This window comes from Scyliorhinus torazame, chromosome 4 (genome assembly GCF_047496885.1).
Source record: "Scyliorhinus torazame isolate Kashiwa2021f chromosome 4, sScyTor2.1, whole genome shotgun sequence".
Lineage (NCBI taxonomy): Eukaryota > Metazoa > Chordata > Chondrichthyes > Carcharhiniformes > Scyliorhinidae > Scyliorhinus > Scyliorhinus torazame.
In genome coordinates this window covers 335,260,648-335,279,499 of record NC_092710.1, presented here as the reverse complement: position 1 = coordinate 335,279,499, position 18,852 = coordinate 335,260,648, and the positions used below count along the sequence as shown (strand labels likewise).

General features: G+C 44.5%; 1 protein-coding gene across 9 annotated transcripts in view; it reads left to right on the top strand.

The window, feature by feature from the left end:
* The window catches only part of LOC140411160 (serine/threonine-protein kinase MRCK alpha-like), a 900,765-nt gene that overhangs the window by 390,464 nt on the left and 491,449 nt on the right, over nt 1–18,852 (top strand). For all 9 annotated transcript variants that reach the window (XM_072500231.1, XM_072500235.1, XM_072500230.1 and 6 more), the window contains exon 5: nt 328–476. In XM_072500231.1, coding sequence (XP_072356332.1) covers nt 328–476 — 149 coding nt within the window. The remainder of the gene's footprint in view (nt 1–327; nt 477–18,852) is intronic.

Here is an 18,852-nt window from a genome sequence, read left to right as displayed (position 1 = left end):
TGTCCTTGTATCCATTCCACAGCTGCTTCCTAGCCTATTACCTGTCTGGTAATCTGCTGCTACCCATCAATTTTTACACACTGCTCTTACCAACCTGGAGCTTGAACTGATTCTAAAGTGCAGCAGTGTGCGATTTTGTCCACTATGGAATTTCAGTTCTATTCCCAGAGTTAAATGCGACCCAAACAGCTTTATTCCAGGACTTTAGCATTGGAGCAGAAGATGCTACAGATGTATTGTAAGTGCCGCCTGAGATAGGAATTGAATGAAATATAATAATGGAACAATTGTTCACTATTGTTCTTTTGCATCTCTCTTTGTTCTCAGTATCTTGTGATGGACTACTATGTTGGAGGAGACCTTTTAACTCTACTCAGCAAATTTGAGGACCGGTTACCAGAAGACATGGCAAAGTTCTACCTGGCTGAAATGGTTTTGGCCATTGATTCTGTTCATCAGTTACACTATGTGCACAGGTAAGATGATCTGAAACAATAGTTTGATAATTCCATTGATCATTTCGTTAACTATCATTTGGGAACTTGTCTTACATGTTTGTTTTCTCTAAAAATGTATAGAGCAGTGATAATGTACACAATTGTACACAATTTTAAAATTAGTTTGGTGTTGTTTGGATTACTTTAAACTAATGCGTAAGCTATTGGGTCTATTTCTAATCATGCCAATTCCAAAATTACAGCAATGAGCCACAGAACACTTATTATAAAACATCCTTTCATAAAATAATAATTTTTCAAATAATAATCTGCAATGTACATTGGTGAGATGTGGCATAGTGGTAATGTCACTGGGCTAGTAACCCAGAGATCCAGACTAATGGTCTGGGGTCATGGCTTCAAATACCACCACGGCAGCTGGTTGAATTTAAATTCAATGAATATATTTGGAATTGAAAGCTAGTCTCAGTACCATGAAGCTATCATTGATTGTCCTAAAAGCCCATCTGGTTCACTAATGCCCTTCAGGGAAGGAAATCTGCTGTCCTTTCCTGGTCTGGCCCACATGTGACTCCAGACCCACAGCAATATGGTTGACTCTTAACTGCCCTCTGAAATGGCCCAGCAAGCCACACAGTTCAAGGGCAGTTAGGGATGGACAATAAATGTTGCCCCAGCCAGCGACACCCACATCCCAGAAAATAATTTAAAAACAATATTTAACCAACCTTTTGACTTCTATTACCATCACCACCAGCAAATCTCCTCATACATTTGGGCAGAAACTTCATAAAGATTTGGAGGAGAAAACTGAGGCGAATGCTTAGCGGGTTTGGTGCCTGTTAACATTGGTTTGCAGCACAGAGTGTGATTGTGAAGATTGAGAATTGACTTTCCATAGAATGATGAGATGAAAAGAATAATAGTAGGGTTCTGAACTATTTTACTTTTATGCTGTAACTGACTAAATCTTTGTCAAGGTAAAAGTTTAAATTGAAAAATATTCCGTTCGATCAATATGTTTAGCATGTTGCTATATTCTCTATTTTAATATGTGCAGAGATTGAAGGTTGTTAACACAATCGATACATTAAAGGCTTAGTGTCTCACAAGGATGTTCAGCAGGAAGAGACGATGGCATGATCATAGCAATAAGGCAGCCAAGTATGTTTTTTTATGGTGCTGGGGCAGGGGGAGACCAAATACCAATCTCTTTCAGAACATATTGGTGCTGGGGCCTCTGAATTCTTTGAATATATGTCCCTTGTTTGTAAATACAATTTATTCAAATGTTTGAGCTAGATAAAGGAAGGAAATGGCAGATCTTTCAGGAATACAGACAGGACATGTTTGTGACAAGTTCATCCATTATTTTTGGAAACCAGATCTTGCCTACTCTTTTCACTATACCCCTCAATACTATCTCTCTGAAAGCACTTACCTTTTGACCCCATCTGAGCAGTTGACTTTATTGTCCCCCTTACAAACTTATACCACAGGACTTCCACAAAGATCTGCCTGACTTCCTCTTCTCTCTCTTAATATCCTCATCTTTAGCTCCATATTCTGAACCCTGACAACGTGCAGATTTTGCCAGGATCAGCTTTGGTCAATGTTTGCATTAACAAGAGAGAGTGACCAGTGTGCAGCCTTTTTCCTATTGCACAGGACATACACTCAAGCTTCAGGCAGGGAAGTTCAGCGAGCAAATGTTTTATGTCTCTTTTTTTAAAAAATGGTTAACTTCCTGACCACCATATTATGGCAGTAAGTTGTAGTTTTATAGGGATAACTTTAAGTTGGGGAGCCTGTTCAGCAATCTGTTGGTTATTGAGGTCAGTGGTTGTGTTTAGGACTAAAGTAGGAAAGGCACTTTTGCTTGCCAGCAGAGTTAAGTTTCACATTGGAAGTTCCTTGACAGCCAGCTTTCCATAACATTGATAGAAAGTAACAGCAACAGCTGCTGTAATGACCATCTGGACATTGCTTTACCAGTGAGCTGCACCCACATGAGGTATGCATTACATGCCCCACCAGTGAGGAATTCTCGTGGATCCTTGAGAAGAGAGTTGAAAGCCAAGGTTGTTTGAAATGCAGCGGAGTTGTTGGGCAATATTTAGATTAGCATAACACCAAGGCAGCTAAATCACAGACTGCTTTGAATCGTCGATGACAGATGGAACTGACCTAGTCTGGTTTGAGCTGAGATGTGTATACATTCAGGGTGATGGACTGTCGAAGCTGCATAGGATGTGTCTGGGCAGTGATGCTACTGCGATAAAACAATTAAACTTTATTAATATTGGGACACAAACTTTTTAAATTCTTCTGATGTCTGCGTTCTCACCTCTGCTATAGAAAAAAAAAGCCCTACACTGTAGCGGAATAGAGGGATCGAATTCTCTGCATGGTGCTGGGTAGGTCATTTAAACATAAACATGTACTGCCAGAGCTCCCTTTACAAAATGTTTGCTGTCTTTCTAACAGCAGCTTTGAATTCCTCTCCTTGGGAACAGGCTCGTGTCGTGTTGCTATCCAGTATGTTGGCCTCTCCAGTTTGATGGTACTCAAAGGCATTGTTGTGGGAAGAAATGTAGAAGTTTCACCTTCTTATGGATTTTTGTGACCATTTAAGTAAAGTTTCCAAAGCCCCAGATGTCCAGAGGCTGCTTTCCCCTTTGAGGGGCAGAGCTGACTATGGTGATTTAACCTGAGGATCACCACACCTCGGGCGAATGGGCAATGTTGAGAAGGTGGAGCCTTCATGAATAACCTCAACCAGTACGGGAATTGAACCCGCGCTGCTGGCCTCGCTCACCATCACAAGCCAGCTGTTCAGCCAACTGAGCTAAACCAATCCATCGCAGCGTTTATGCTCCACTTTAGCCTCCTCCCATCTTTCAACATCTGAATCTTAACATTGTAAGCCTCTGTTCCCTCTCCCTCATATGCTTGTCTAGCTCCCCCTTCCACACCTATACTATCGGCTTCAACCACTCCCTGTGGTTCCACATTCTCACTATAAAGAAACTTCTTTTGAATTCTCTATTGGATTTCTTGGTGACTTATTTTTTATTGATGGCCTCTAGTTATGCTCTTCCCCACAAGAGAAAACATTCTCTCTCTCTCTCTCTATCCACTCTATCAATCCCTTCTTCATCATTTGAAAATCCTCTATTGGCCCACCCCATAGCGTCAATTCAAGAGAAAAGAGACCTCATTTCCTGATAAGTATACCTAGGATTTCTGGCTTCATCATTGCAAATCTTCTCTGCACTCTCTCCACTGCCTCTACAGCCTTTCTGTATAATATAATCAGAGCATCATGTAAGTGCTGGAATCAGTTCCACATTGGAGCTGTGTGCTCTGACCCATGTTATCTATTCTTTTCTCCGGTCCTTTAAGTATGATGTTTATCTAATCAGATGCAGGCGTATCTATGTACAAAATATCTCCATCGAGGCCTGGTTTTAATGAAGATCACCATTGCTATCATTATCATGTGTTTGAGGGGTTCTGTGAAGCACAAACTCTCAGGATGACAACAATTGTACTTCTACCGTTGCCGCTCTGGCAATTCCCTTGCTGTTGCCTCTCAAAGTGCCATCCCAGACTGTGCCATCCATGCCAAGGTGATGCTGTCTGAAGCCAGGAACTTGAGGCCCAGAGTGGCTCATGGTTATGTGCCAAGGTAATTTGTAATCTCTGCTAGTGCAAGTGTTTCCTTTATTTAAAATGGCATGCGTATTCACTGCTAACCTTTGGATCCTGAAGAAAGTCAGGGAGGCACGGTAGCACAATTGCTTGACAGCTCCACAGTCCCAGGTTCGATTCCCGGCTTGGGTCACTGTCTGTGAGGAGTCTGTACGTTCTCCCCGTGTCTGCGCGGGTTTCCTCCGGGTGCTCCGGTTTCCTACCACAGTCCAAAGGTGTGCAGGTTAGGCTAAATTGCCCTTAGGTTAGGTGGGGTTATTGGGTTACGGTGTGGGCTTAAGTGGGGTGCTCTTTTCAAGAGCCAGTGCAGACTCGATGGGCCAAGTGGCACTGTAAATTCTATGATTCTATGAAAGTCACATTCAAAATATGTCCCCAACCACCCTGTGTTGTATTGGTGCCATCCTAAAGAATCAAAGAATGATACAGTACAAAGGTGCCCATGCAATCCAATTAGTCACATTCCCCTAACCTTTTCCGATGGCCCTGTAATTCTTCACCTTTATATCCAGTTCACTTTAAAATTATATTACAATCCCAGACCAGACCCTAACATTTTCTGGGATACTGTGAGGAAATGTTACTTTGCTCCAGAAGTGATTCCATGCAAAAAATAGGCATATGGTATATTAAAACAAACTTTATTATGAACACAGTATTAAACTATCGTAACATCACATAAATATAGCTTACAATTACCAGTTAGACAATGCTTAATAATAAAAGGAAACCCCACAACCCAAAGATGTACGGTTAGGTGGATTGGCCACGCTAAATTGCCCCTTAATTGGAAAAGAAAAATAATTGGCAACTCTAAATTTATTTTTTGAAAAAAGATGTCTGTGCTGGATTCTCATGCTACGCGGAAACTTGGAGACCTTGCCGGAGTGTCATTTACCACTGGCTTCCACAAACATGGACCAGGTGTAACGGCACCTGGGGAGGGGGGAGGGGGGGGGGGGGGGCGGGGGAGGTTCCAGGCCGTTAGAGATGCAAGGTGGTTGGGCTCTGAGCAGGGTGGTACCCTGGCTCCCCCCCCCTGGCACCCAGTCACCTTGGCCAGCCTGGCAGTGCCCATGTGCCTGGGTGCCACGTTGCCCGTGCTAGGTGCCGAGCTCAGAGTGCCTTGCCCATAAGACGTGGGGTGTGGCGCTTGAGGATCCCGTACGAGTTAGGTTGGGTGCAGGGGATGGTTGAGGGAGGGTCAAAATATTGGGGCAGCATTTTAAATTTGGTACCCCGATCTGCTAATACACTTCCTGCACTAGTGAGCTGAGCTCATTAGTGCTGGAAATGATTTAAGTACGACCTCGACGGGGCATTCCCCACCACGGCCAAAATAAATGGCAAAGCGCCATTAAATAACGGGGTTTTTCTCAGTACCGCAGACACTGAGAAACATGCTGATAAACACGCCCTAAATGGGACTGTTTTTTGTCCCATTAGATCACGCCAATGTCCCTAAATATCTACTTGCCAGAAATCATAACAAAATCCCATTAGGCCTCTCCTTGTAAACAGAAGCATGCCTGGAAAGAATGGTGATCTCATTTTTATAATATCTTAATTGCACCTTCTGGCTGTCTTTCAAACCAGGATTTAAAAAAAAATATTACTGCAGCAGATACTTTTTACAAATAAATTTAGATTAACCAGTTTTTTTTCCCAATTAAGGAGAAATTTAGCAAGCCTAATCCACCTACCCTGCACATCTTTGGTTGAGACTCACACAGGAACGGGGAGAATGTACAAACTCCACATGGACAGTGACCCGGGACTGGGATCGAACCCGGGTCCTCGGAGCCGTGAGGCAGCAGTGCTAATCACTGGCGCCATCATGCTGCCCCTGCAGCAGATACATACACACCCTAACCCAGGCTTTTAAAAACAGCCTCCCCGAACAGGCGCCGGAATGTGGCGACTAGGGGCTTTTCACTGTCACTTCATTTGAAGCCTACTTGTGACAAGAGATTTTCATTTCATTCATTTTCATTTCAAATGAAAAATTCTGGGAGGTGAGTAGTGAATTTAAAAACCCTTACCTGGTCCCGTGTCTGTTCTTCTTTTCTGTTTTATTTGTTTTTATATAAGGCGGGAACCGGAAGTTCGACCCGCGGACCTCTGGGAAGGCCCCCCCCCCCCCAACCAATAAATTCTGGTGGAGAGGAAACCCGAGACACTACACGTGTAGTGTCTCCCACCCGCCCCCCTCCTCTAACCTAATAATAAGACCCATTGGTGTAAGGTAAGTGCCATATTATATTATTATTATATGATTAGCATTGTGCAGGTCAAGGTTCGGAGGTGGAGGAGCAGTCTCTGTCAGCGAGAGAACCTGAGAACATCTAAGACACTCAGAAGGTAAGAAGGTAAGTAAGTGCTTTTTACTTATTTTTACTTTTATACCTTTTTTCAAATTGTGTGTGTCGGGGGGAAACTGAAGTGACATCACAGAAAAGCTGTGGCCAGAGTGGCTAGTATTTGGTAACTAATTAAACATAATAACTTAATTATAATTTAGAGGGATATCTAAGCCAGAGATCGGAGAGTACTATAGTTAGCTATCGCATTTCTATTAGAAATCTAGTGCTAGGAAACAGATAGTTGACAGTAACTTTGAAATTAAAAAAAAAATATTTTTTTAAAAAAAGACAAATTTTAATTTTAATTAATTGACGCAATGACAGTTAGAGGGGTGCTGTGCTCTGACTGTGAGATGTGGCAGGTCCGGGAGGCTTCCAGCGTCCCGGATGGCTTCATCTGCAGAAAGTGCACCCAATTGGAGCTCCTCACAGACCGCATGGTTCGGTTGGAGCAGCAATTGGATGCACTTAGGAGCATGCAGGTGGCGGAAAGCGTCATAGATCGCAGTTATGTAAATGTGGTCACACCCAAGGTGCAGGCAGAGAAATGGGTGACCACCAGGAAGGGCAGGCAGTCAGTGCAGGAATCCCCTGTGGTTGTCCCCCTCTCGAACAGATATACCCCTTTGGATACTGTCGGGGGGGATAGCCTATCAGGGGAAAACAGCAGCAGCCAGAGCAGTGGCACCACGGCTGGCTCTGATGTTCAAAAGGGAGGGTCAAAGCGCAGAAGAGTAATAGTAATAGGGGACTCTATAGTCAGGGGCACAGATAGGCGCTTCTGTGGACGTGAAAGAGACTCCAGGATGGTATGTTGCCTCCCTGGTGCCAGGGTCCAGGATGTCTCCGAACGGGTAGAGGGCATCCTGAAGGGGGAGGGCAAACAGGCAGAGGTCGTTGTACATATTGGTACTAATGACATAGGCAGGAAGGGGCATGAGGTCCTGCAGAAGGAGTTCAGGGAGCTAGGCAGAAAGTTAAAAGACAGGACCTCGAGGGTTGTAATCTCGGGATTACTCCCTGTGCCACGTGCCAGTGAGGCTAGAAATAGGAAGATAGAGCAGCTAAACACGTGGCTAAACAGCTGGTGTAGGAGGGAGGGTTTCCATTATCTGGAGGACTGGAGAATAGCCAATGTTGTTCCTCTGTTTAAGAAGGGTAGCAAGGATAATCCCGGGAACTACAGGCCGGTGAGCCTTACTTCAGTGGTAGGGAAATTACTGGAGAGAATTCTTCGAGACAGGATCTACTCCCATTTGGAAGCAAATGGACGTATGATTGAGAGGCAGCACGGTTTTGTGAAGGGGAGGTCGTGTCTCACTAACTTGATCGAGTTTTTCGAGGAGGTCACTAAGATGATTGATGCAGGTAGGGAGGTAGATGTTGTCTATATGGACTTCACTAAGGCCTTTGACAAGGTCCCTCATAGTAGACTAGTACAAAAGGTGAAGTCACACGGGATCAGGGGTGAGCTGGCAAGGTGGATACAGAACTGGCTAGGCCATAGAAGGCAGAGAGTAGCAATGGAGGGATGCTTTTCTAATTGGAGGGCTGTGACCAGTGGTGTTCCACAGGGATCAGTGCTGGGACCTTTACTCTTTGTAGTATATATAAATGATTTGGAGGAAAATGTAACTGGTCTGATTAGTAAGTTTGCAGACGACACCAAGGTTGGTGGAATTGCGGATAGCGATGAGGACTGTCGGAGGATACAGCAGGATTTAGATTGTCTGGAGACTTGGGCGGAGAGATGGCAGATGGAGTTTAATCCGGACAAATGTGAGGTAATGCATTTTGGAAGGTCTAATGCAGGTAGGGAATATACAGTGAATGGTAGAACCCTCAAGAGTATTGAAAGTCAAAGAGATCTAGGAGTACAGGTCCACAGGTCATTGAAAGGGGCAACACAGGTGGAGAAGGTAGTCAAGAAGGCATACGGCATGCTTGCCTTCATTGGCCGGGGCATTGAGTATAAGAATTGGCAAGTCATGTTGCAGCTGGTGTAGGAGGGAGGGTTTCTGTTATCTGGACCACTGGGAGCTCTTCCGGGGCAGGTGTGACCTGTATAAGATGGACGGGTTGCATCTAAACCGGAGAGGCATAAATATCCTGGCCGCGAGGTTTGCTAGTGTCACACGGGAGGGTTTAAACTAGTATGGCAGGGGGGTGGGCACGGGAGCAATAAGTCAGAAGGTGAGAGCATTGAGGGAGAACTAGGGAATAGGGACAGTGTGGCTCTGAGGCAGCGCAGACGGGGAGAAGTTGCTGAACACAGCGGGTCTGGTGGCCTGAAGTGCATATGTTTTAATGCAAGGAGCATTACGGGTAAGGCAGATGAACTTAGAGCTTGGATTACTACTTGGAACTATGATGTTGTTGCCATTACAGAGACCTGGTTGAGGGAAGGGCAGGATTGGCAGCTAAACGTTCCAGGATTTAGATGTTTCAGGCGGGATAGAGGGGGATGTAAAAGGGGAGGCGGAGTTGCGCTACTTGTTCAGGAGAGTATCACAGCTATACAGCGAGAGGACACCTCAGAGGGCAGTGAGGGTATATGGGTAGAGATCAGGAATAAGAAGGGTGCAGTCACAATGTTGGGGGTATACTACAGGCCTCCCAACAGCCAGCGGGAGATAGAGGAGCAGATAGGTAGACAGATTTTGGAAAAGAGTAAAAACAACAGGGTTGTGGTGATGGGAGACTTCAACTTCCCCAATATTGACTGGGACTCACTTAGTGCCAGGGGCTTAGACGGGGCAGAGTTTGTAAGGAGCATCCAGGAGGGCTTCTTAAAACAATATGTAAACAGTCCAACTAGGGAAGGGGCGGTACTGGACCTGGTATTGGGGAATGAGCCCGGCCAGGTGGTAGATGTTTCAGTAGGGGAGCATTTCGGTAACAGTGACCACAATTCAGTAAGTTTTAAAGTACTGGTGGACAAGGATAAGAGTGGTCCGAGGATGAATGTGCTAAATTGGGGGAAGGCTAATTATAACAATATTAGGCGGGAACTGAAGAACATAGATTGGGGGCGGATGTTTGAGGGCAAATCAACATCTGACATGTGGGAGGCTTTCAAGTGTCAGTTGAAAGGAATACAGGACAGGCATGTTCCTGTGAGGAAGAAAGATAAATACGGCAATTTTCGGGAACCTTGGATGACGAGTGATATTGTAGGCCTCGTCAAAAAGAAAAAGGAGGCATTTGTCAGGGCTAAAAGGCTGGGAACAGACGAAGCCTGTGTGGCATATAAGGAAAGTAGGAAGGAACTTAAGCAAGGAGTCAGGAGGGCTAGAAGGGGTCATGAAAAGTCATTGGCAAATAGGGTTAAGGAAAATCCCAAGGCTTTTTACACTTACATAAAAAGCAAGAGGGTAGCCAGGGAAAGGGTTGGCCCACTGAAGGATAGGCAAGGGAATCTATGTGTGGAGCCAGAGGAAATGGGCGAGGTACTAAATGAATACTTTGCATCAGTATTCACCAAAGAGAAGGAATTGGTAGATGTTGAGTCTGGAGAAGGGGGTGTAGATAGCCTGGGTCACATTGTGATCCAAAAAGACGAGGTGTTGGGTGTCTTAAAAAATATTAAGGTAGATAAGTCCCCAGGGCCGGATGGGATCTACCCCAGAATACTGAAGGAGGCTGGAGAGGAAATTGCTGAGGCCTTGACAGAAATCTTTGGATCCTCGCTGTCTTCAGGGGATGTCCCGGAGGACTGGAGAATAGCCAATGTTGTTCCTCTGTTTAAGAAGGGTGGCAGGGATAATCCCGGGAACTACAGGCCGGTGAGCCTTACTTCAGTGGTAGGGAAATTACTGGAGAGAATTCTTCGAGACAGGATCTACTCCCATTTGGAAGCAAATGGACGTATTAGTGAGAGGCAGCACGGTTTTGTGAAGGGGAGGTCGTGTCTCACTAACTTGATAGAGTTTTTCGAGGAGGTCACTAAGATGATTGATGCAGGTAGGGCAGTAGATGTTGTCTATATGGACTTCAGTAAGGCCTTTGACAAGGTCCCTCATGGTAGACTAGTACAAAAGGTGAAGTCACACGGGATCAGGGGTGAACTGGCAAGGTGGATACAGAACTGGCTTGGCCATAGAAGGCAGAGGGTAGCAATGGAGGGATGCTTTTCTAATTGGAGGGCTGTGACCAGTGGTGTTCCACAGGGATCAGTGCTGGGACCTTTGCTCTTTGTAGTATCTATAAATGATTTGGAGGAAAATGTAACTGGTCTGATTAGTAAGTTTGCAGACGACACAAAGGTTGGTGGAATTGCGGATAGCGATGAGGACTGAGGATACAGCAGGATTTAGATTGTCTGGAGACTTGGACGGAGAGATGGCAGATGGAGTTTAACCTGGACAAATGTGAGGTAATGCATTTTGGAAGGGCTAATGCAGGTAGGGAATATACAGTGAATGGTAGAACCCTCAAGAGTATTGAAAGTCAAAGAGATCTAGGAGTACAGGTCCACAGATCACTGAAAGGGGCTACACAGGTGGAGAAGGTAGTCAAGAAGGCATACGGCATGCTTGCCTTCATTGGCCGGGGCATTGAGTATAAGAATTGGCAAGTCATGTTGCAGCTGTATAGAACCTTAGTTAGGCCACACTTGGAGTATAGTGTTCAATTCTGGTCGCCACACTACCAGAAGGATGTGGAGGCTTTAGAGAGGGTGCAGAAGAGATTTACCAGAATGTTGCCTGGTATGGAGGGCATAAGCTATGAGGAGCGACTGAATAAACTCGGTTTGTTCTCACTGGAACGAAGGAGGTTGAGGGGCGACCTGATAGAGGTATACAAAATTATGAGGGGCATAGACAGAGTGGATAGTCAGAGGCTTTTCCCCAGGGTAGAGGGGTCAATTACTAGGGGGCATAGGTTTAAGGTGAGAGGGGCAAAGTTTAGAGTAGATGTACGAGGCAAGTTTTTTACGCAGAGGGTAGTGGGTGCCTGGAACTCACTACCGGAGGAGGTAGTGGAGGCAGGGACGATAGGGACATTTAAGGGGCATCTTGACAAATATATGAATAGGATGGGAATAGAAGGATACGGACCCAGGAAGTGTAGAAGATTGTAGTTTAGTCGGGCAGTATGGTCGGCACGGGCTTGGAGGGCCGAAGGGCCTGTTCCTGTGCTGTACATTTCTTTGTTCTTTGTTCTTTGTTTGTTTGTGATTGGCACATTGTAATAAAGTTATATCCCACGTGGGGGAAGCAAATGGAAGTTGTTGCTGATTGAAATGATTAGGATCAGGCCTGCAGGAAGCAGGTCAAAGATGTGCCTGAAAGTCACATTTTCCGCTTTGCTTGGCAATAGAAGGTGAAAAACCATTAGACTTGGATACAGTCTGAATTTTTGAATTTTGTCCAGAGGATGACATTTGAATTTGAAGTATTTCACTGAAATCTGTACTGGGAAAAAATAAATTATACTGCTTCCCTATCTAAAAGGTGACTTTAAAAATGACCATGCTTCACCAATAGGGCTGGTGTATTTTACACACACACAAATTTACCAGAAATCATGACAGTTGCAGGAAAGTTGTCTATAGGTTCTCCACTGCTGGGATGGGTACTGCAATCTGATTTATGCATGGCGACAGTCGAACTTTACAAGAAATGATACGCCCTGGCTGGTAATCCTTCATTGTGAATTTTATCACTTATTCATTTATTGCTCATCCCTAGTTAGCCTGAGAAGGTGGTAATGGGTCATTTTGAACTCCTGAAAAGTAATTTTTAAATTTAATTTAGAGTGCCTAATTCATTTTTTCCAATTCAGGGGCAATTTAGTGTGGCCAATCCACCTACCCTGCACAGTTTTGGGTTGTGGGGGGCGAACTCCATCAGTGGGAATTGAAAAGTCAAGCACATTTTAGCATGGGTCGGGAGGCACAGGATAACGTCAGGGGCTTGCAAAAAGGAAAAATGACTGAACAAGATCCAACAAAGAGGTGAAATATCACTTAATCTGATATGGTGACACTGAGTGAGGCACACTTGTTGAGTGGGGGAAACGGTAGCGTAGTGGTAATGTCACTGGACTGGTGATCCAGAAACCCAAGCTGATGCTCTGGGAACATGTGTTCAAATCCCATCACGGCAGCTGGTAGAATTCAAAATTAATTCATTGATAAATTTAAAATTCCCAATTTTTTCTTCCCCAATTAAGAGGCAATTTAGCGCTGCCAATCCACAAACTCTGCACATCTTTGGTGGGTGTGAGGCCCACGCAGACACTGGGAGAATGTGCAAACTCCACACGGACAGTGACCCGGGACTGGAACCCAGGTCCTCGGCGCCATGAGGCATAAATTCAATTTATTATTCTGGAATTAAGAACTAGCCTCAGTTATAGTGACCATTAAACCATTGTCATAAAACCCCATCCTGTTCATTAATGCCCTTTAGGAAAGGAAATCTGCCACCCTTAACTGATCTGGTCTACATGTGACTCCCAGAGCAATGCTGTTGACTCTTAGCTACCCCCTGAAATGGGCTAGCCAACCTCTCTTGTATGAAACCGCTATGAAGTCTTAAAAAAAGGAAAGAAACAGGGTGGACTACCCGCCATTGACTTAGGCACCGGAAAATTCCCCCACTCTACCAGTACAGTTGAGCCAGTCAATCAACCTGGTTCGATGAAAAGTGAAGGCATGCATGCCAGAGGCAGCACCAGACATACCTGCAAATAGGTGTCAACCCAGTGAAGCTACAACGCAAGACTACTTGCATGCCAGACAGCCAGGCGATCTCACAACCAACGGATCAAACGTAAGCTCTGCAGTCCTGCCACGGCTAGTTATGAATAGCGGTGGACAATTGAGCAGTTAACTAGAGGACGAAGTTCCACAATTATCCCCGTCCTCAATGATGGTGGAGCCTGGCACATCAGTGCAGAAGACAAGGCTGAAGTATTGCAATCATCTTCATCCCAAAGCGCCAAGTGGATGATCCATCTTAATCTCCTCCTGAGATCTTCCATGTCATAGATGCCAGTCTTCAGCCAATTCAATACACCCCATTTAATATAAAGAAAGGGCAGAGGGCACTGGATGCTGCAGAGACTATGGGCAGTGAATAGCTATTGTAGCAATAATACTGAAGACTTGTGCTCCAGAACTTGCCGCGACCCTAGCCAAGTTGTTCCAACACAGCTACAACATTGGCATCTACCTGGCAACGAGCAAAATTGCCCAGGTATGGCTTGCACCTAAAAAGCAGGACAAATCCAGATCCAACCTGGCCAATAACACTCCCATGAGTCTATCAATCAGTAATGGCAGGGGTTATTGACAATGCTATCAAGCAGCACTTACTCAGAAATAACTGGCTCACTGATCGTTTGGAGACTTGGGCGGAGAGATGGCAGATGGAGTTTAATCCGGACAAATGTGAGGTAATGCATTTTGGAAAGTCTAATGCAGGTAGGGAATATACAGTGAATGGTAGAACCCTCAAGAGTATGTACAGTCAGAGAGATCTAGGTGTACGTGTCCACAGGTCACTGAAAGGGGCAACACAGGTGGAGAAGGTAGTCAAGAAGGCATACGGCATGCTTGCCTTCATTGGCCGGGGCATTGAGTATAAGAATTGGCAAGTCATGTTGCAGCTGTATAGAACCTTAGTTCGGCCACACTTGGAGTATAGTGTTCAATTCTGGTCGCCACACTACCAGAAGGATGTGGAGGTTTTAGAGAGGGTGCAAAAGAGATTTACCAGGATGTTGCCTGGTATGGAGGGCATTAGCTATGAGGAGCGGTTGAATAAACTTGGTTTGATCTCACTGGAACGAAGGAGGTTGAGGGGCGACCTGATAGAGGTCTACAAAATTATGAGGGGCATAGACAGAGTGGATAGTCAGAGGCTTTTCCCCAGGGTAGAGGGGTCAATTACTAGGGGGCATAGATTTAAGGTGCGAGGGGCAAGATTTAGAGGAGATGTACGAGGCAGGTTTTTTTACACAGAGGGTAGCGGGTGCCTGGAACTCGCTGCAGGAGGAGGTGGTGGAAGCAGGGACGATAGTGACATTTAAGGGGCATCTTGACAAATACATGAATAGGATGGGAATAGAGGGATACAGACCCCGGAAGTGTAGAAGATTTTAGTTTAGTCGGGCGGCATGGTCGGCACGGGCTTGAAGGGCCGAAGGGCCTGTTCCTGTACTGTACTTTTCTTTGTTGTTTGTTCTGACGCTCAGTTTGACTTCCGCCAGGGCCACTCAGCTCCTGACCTCATTACAGATTTGATCAGATATGGACTAAGAGCTGAACTCAAAGAGGTGAAGTGACATCAAGTTAGCATTTGACTTAGCAATATAGTCCATGGGAATCAGAGGGAAACTCTCCACTGTTTGAAGTCACACCTAGCACTACCTACCAGAGCACCCGGAGGAAACCCACGCAGATACAGGGAGAACGTGCAAACTCCACACCCAGTCACCCAATGCCGGAATTTAAACTGAGTCCTTGAATCTGTGAGGCAATAGTGTGCCACCATGGCACCCCATGGTGAGTGTTACATTGTCAGAGGTGCCAATCTTCAGATGTCATATAAACCAGAGATCCTGTGTACTTGACAGACTAATATGAAAAATCGCATATAAAATTTCAAGAAATGCAGCAAGTTGCTCCAGTGCCTTAGCCAACATTCCTGGCTTAACCAGTAACCTCACAAATATCGGAATCATAGAATTTACAGTGCAGAAGGAGGCCATTCGGCCCATCGAGTCTGCACAGGCCCTTGGAAAGAGCACCCTACTCAAGCCCACGCCTCCCTATCCCCGTAAGCCCACTTTACCTTTTTGGACTCTGAGGGCAATTAGCATAGTCAATGCACCTAACCCGCACATTTTTGGACTGCGGGAGGAAACCGGAGCACCCGAAGGAAACCCACGCAGACATGGAGAGAATGTGCAGGTTCCGCACAGACAGTGACCCAGGCCGGGAATCAAACATGGGACCCTGGAGCTGTGAAGCAACTGTGCTAACCACTATGCTACCGTGCAGCACATCTTGCAGATGGTGCACACTACCGCCTCCGTGTGTCGGTGATGAAGGGAGTGAATGTTTAAAGTGGTAAATGTTGTGTCACTGAACCACGCTAGTTTTTCCTGGGTGGAACTCTTAAAGCTTTGTTGGAGCTGCACTCATCCAGGCAAGTGTGGATTATTCTGTCACACTCCTGATGTGAGTTGTAGATGGTGGAGTGAGGAAGTGAGCGATTCTCAGAATTACCAACCTCTGACAACCTCCGCAAAACGTATACATCATTTTGCCTAACAGCCTGTTTCTTTGTTGTACATTCTACGTAAGGGAACTGTTTTCAGCCAGCTTCTGAAACAGTGAAGTATTTAAGACCGTTGTGATAAGAGGGGGAGCTCCTTTAAGGTTTTGGGTGGTGTTAAATCATAAGCTCAAATCTGCAGGCATACAAACCATAGGAACCATTTAGGCACACAGAAACCTCTTGCACATATAAATCATGCAATAAATTACCAAATGCAGTGATGTTGGGTGTGGACAAGAAAAATAGCCATTCTACAGCAGCAAGACCAGCTAATTTTCCATATTGTAAGGTAGATGCCAGAATTGTACCTGTACTGGAACATCTTGGCTAGGGATATGGCAAGTTCTGTAGCACAAGTCTTCATGACTATTACTGAAACACTGTCAGGGCTCGTGGCCTTTGCAGTATCCAGTGCCTTCAGCCATTGCCTGATATGGTTATTGGTGACGAGCCAATTGCTTCTTTCATTTGCTTCAGTGAGAACTTTAAATTTGACATGTGAAGTGAAGATGTACGTTGTGTAAATTCACCAATTCTAGTATCTATGATCATAGAGTAATGCGTATATGTCGCATTATTTAGGTATAATTTCTGCTGTTGAAAATGAAGAACATTCAGCACAGTGACCACGATATCACTTAATTTACCTTTAACAACAAAGAACAGATACATTTTGACCTACAGCCTGGTTACTTTCAATTAGAAAGATAGATTAGGTTACGGGGCAGGGGCCTAGGTAAAGTGCTCTTTTGGAAGGTTGGTGCAGATTGGGTGGGCCAAATAGCCTCCTGCACAATAGGGATTCTATGTTTAAATGGTGTTGCAGAACTGAACCTGATGTGATCCCCACCGGACTACTCATTTTAGGATAGAATTATTCTATGTTTCTTCTTCTCATTTTAATTCCATAATATTTATACTGAATAAAACAAATGTGAGGCAGTGAAACTGTGACAAGGCCGATGCTACCTTGGTAGTTGCAAGCTATGTATTGCCTCCCATTGCAGTACAGTTCCCCTGAGTTAGTATGCCATTTGTGATAAACGTAAAACCACAAAGAGTAAACATGGTACTAGTTAAATTAAAAAGTTGAAACCAGACACTTAGCTTGGATTGCAAATTTTATAACCCATTCCAAATGCTTTCAGCTACTTATAAGCAATGGGGCTTTGCACCTGTTATCCCATCTTTCTCAACATGGCCTTGCCTTTACAGATGTGATTTACACATTGCCTATTTTTATCTAGGGTTGCTAGAAATCCTAACCCAAACTAGTTGAGCACTTGGGAGGATTAGTCTGCAGCGCATATCTGAAAACATAGCACTTGCTTTTAAAAATGAAGAAGAATTTGGATGTTATCACACCAGTACATTGCGATTAGTTTTTTCCCCATAAATTTAGAGTATCCAATTCTTTTTTTTCCAATTAAGGAACAATTTAGTGTGGCCAATTGACCTACTCCGCATATCCTTTTTGGGTTGTGGGGGTGAGACCCACGCAGACACAGGGAGAATCAAGTGGTTAAGAAGGCATATGGTATACTTGCCTTTATTAGCTGAGGCATAGGGTTTAAGAGCAGGGCGGTTATGCTGGAATGGCATAAAACATTGGTTAGGCCAAATTAAAATTGTGTGATTTCCCTCTCATTCTTCTAAACTTGAGATAGGCCTAAACCGCTCAATCCCCCTTCATGAGACAAACCCTTCATCTCTGCAATCAATCTAGTGAACCTCCTCTGAATTGCCTTTAAAGCAGCTACAACCATCTTCAAAAATGGGAACCAAAACTGTACACAACTGTATTCCAAGTTCGATCTCACCAATGCCTTGTTCAGGCGCAGCAATATTTCCCTACTTTTATACTCTACAAGGCCAAAATTCCATTTTCCTTCCTTGTTACCTGCATACTAGTTTTCTGTAATTCACAAAAGTGAAGTTTCTCTCCAAATAGATAATAAGTTGCCTTTTCATTTTTCCGACCAAACTGGATAACCTCACACTTATCCACATTAAACTCCTGTCAAATTTTGGCCCACTCACCTAACCTTTCTATATCCATTTGTAAATTTCTTATTTCTTCATTGCAATTTACTATCCCACCCATTTTAGTGTCACCTGCAAATTTGGCTATAGAACCTTCTACCCCTACATCAACGTCATTAATATATATTGTAAACATTGGGGCCCAAAGACCGAACCCTGTGACACCCCACTAATTACATCCTACCAAACAGAAAAAGACCCATTAATCCCGACTCTGTTTTCTGTCCATTAGCCAGTCTTCTATCCAAGCTAAATAAATTACCCCTAATCCCATGTGATCTTGCCTTTTGTGCGACACCTTCTCAAATACCTCCTGGAAGTCCAGATATACTACATCTACAGGATATCCATGATCCATTTTGCTTGTTACATCTTCGAAAATCTCTAGAAAAGTAGTCAAACATGATTTACCCTTCATAAAACCATGCTGACTCTGATGGATTGTGTTTTGACTTTCTAAATATCCTATTATTACATCCTTAATAATGGATTGTAACAATTTCCCAACGACATGTTAAACTGACTAGTCTATAGTTTCCTACTTTCTGCCTCCCTCCCTTTTTGAATATGGGTGTTATATTAGCATTTTTCTAGTTCACTGGAACCTCTCCCGCATCCAGGAACTTTGAAATATTATTTTTTTCCCGCATCTTTTGAGTTATGGGGGTGAGACCCACGCAGACACGAGGAGAATGTGCAAATTCCACAAAGACAGTGACGGGGACAGGGATCGAACCCGGATCCATGGTGCCATGAGGCAGCAATGCTAACCACTGCACCACCGTGCTGCTCCTATCATTGATCTCTCCTTATAGATATGAAACCTGGAACCATTTTTGTTGACATTTTTCAGTGTTTCTATTTTTGTGCCAGTAGCCTGTCACACTTTCAGAATGTTCCACATAAGGTCTCACCAATGCTTTAAGTGCCCACTTAAGGATCTACTTACATGCTGCAGCATTTTATTTCCCCTGTCAACAG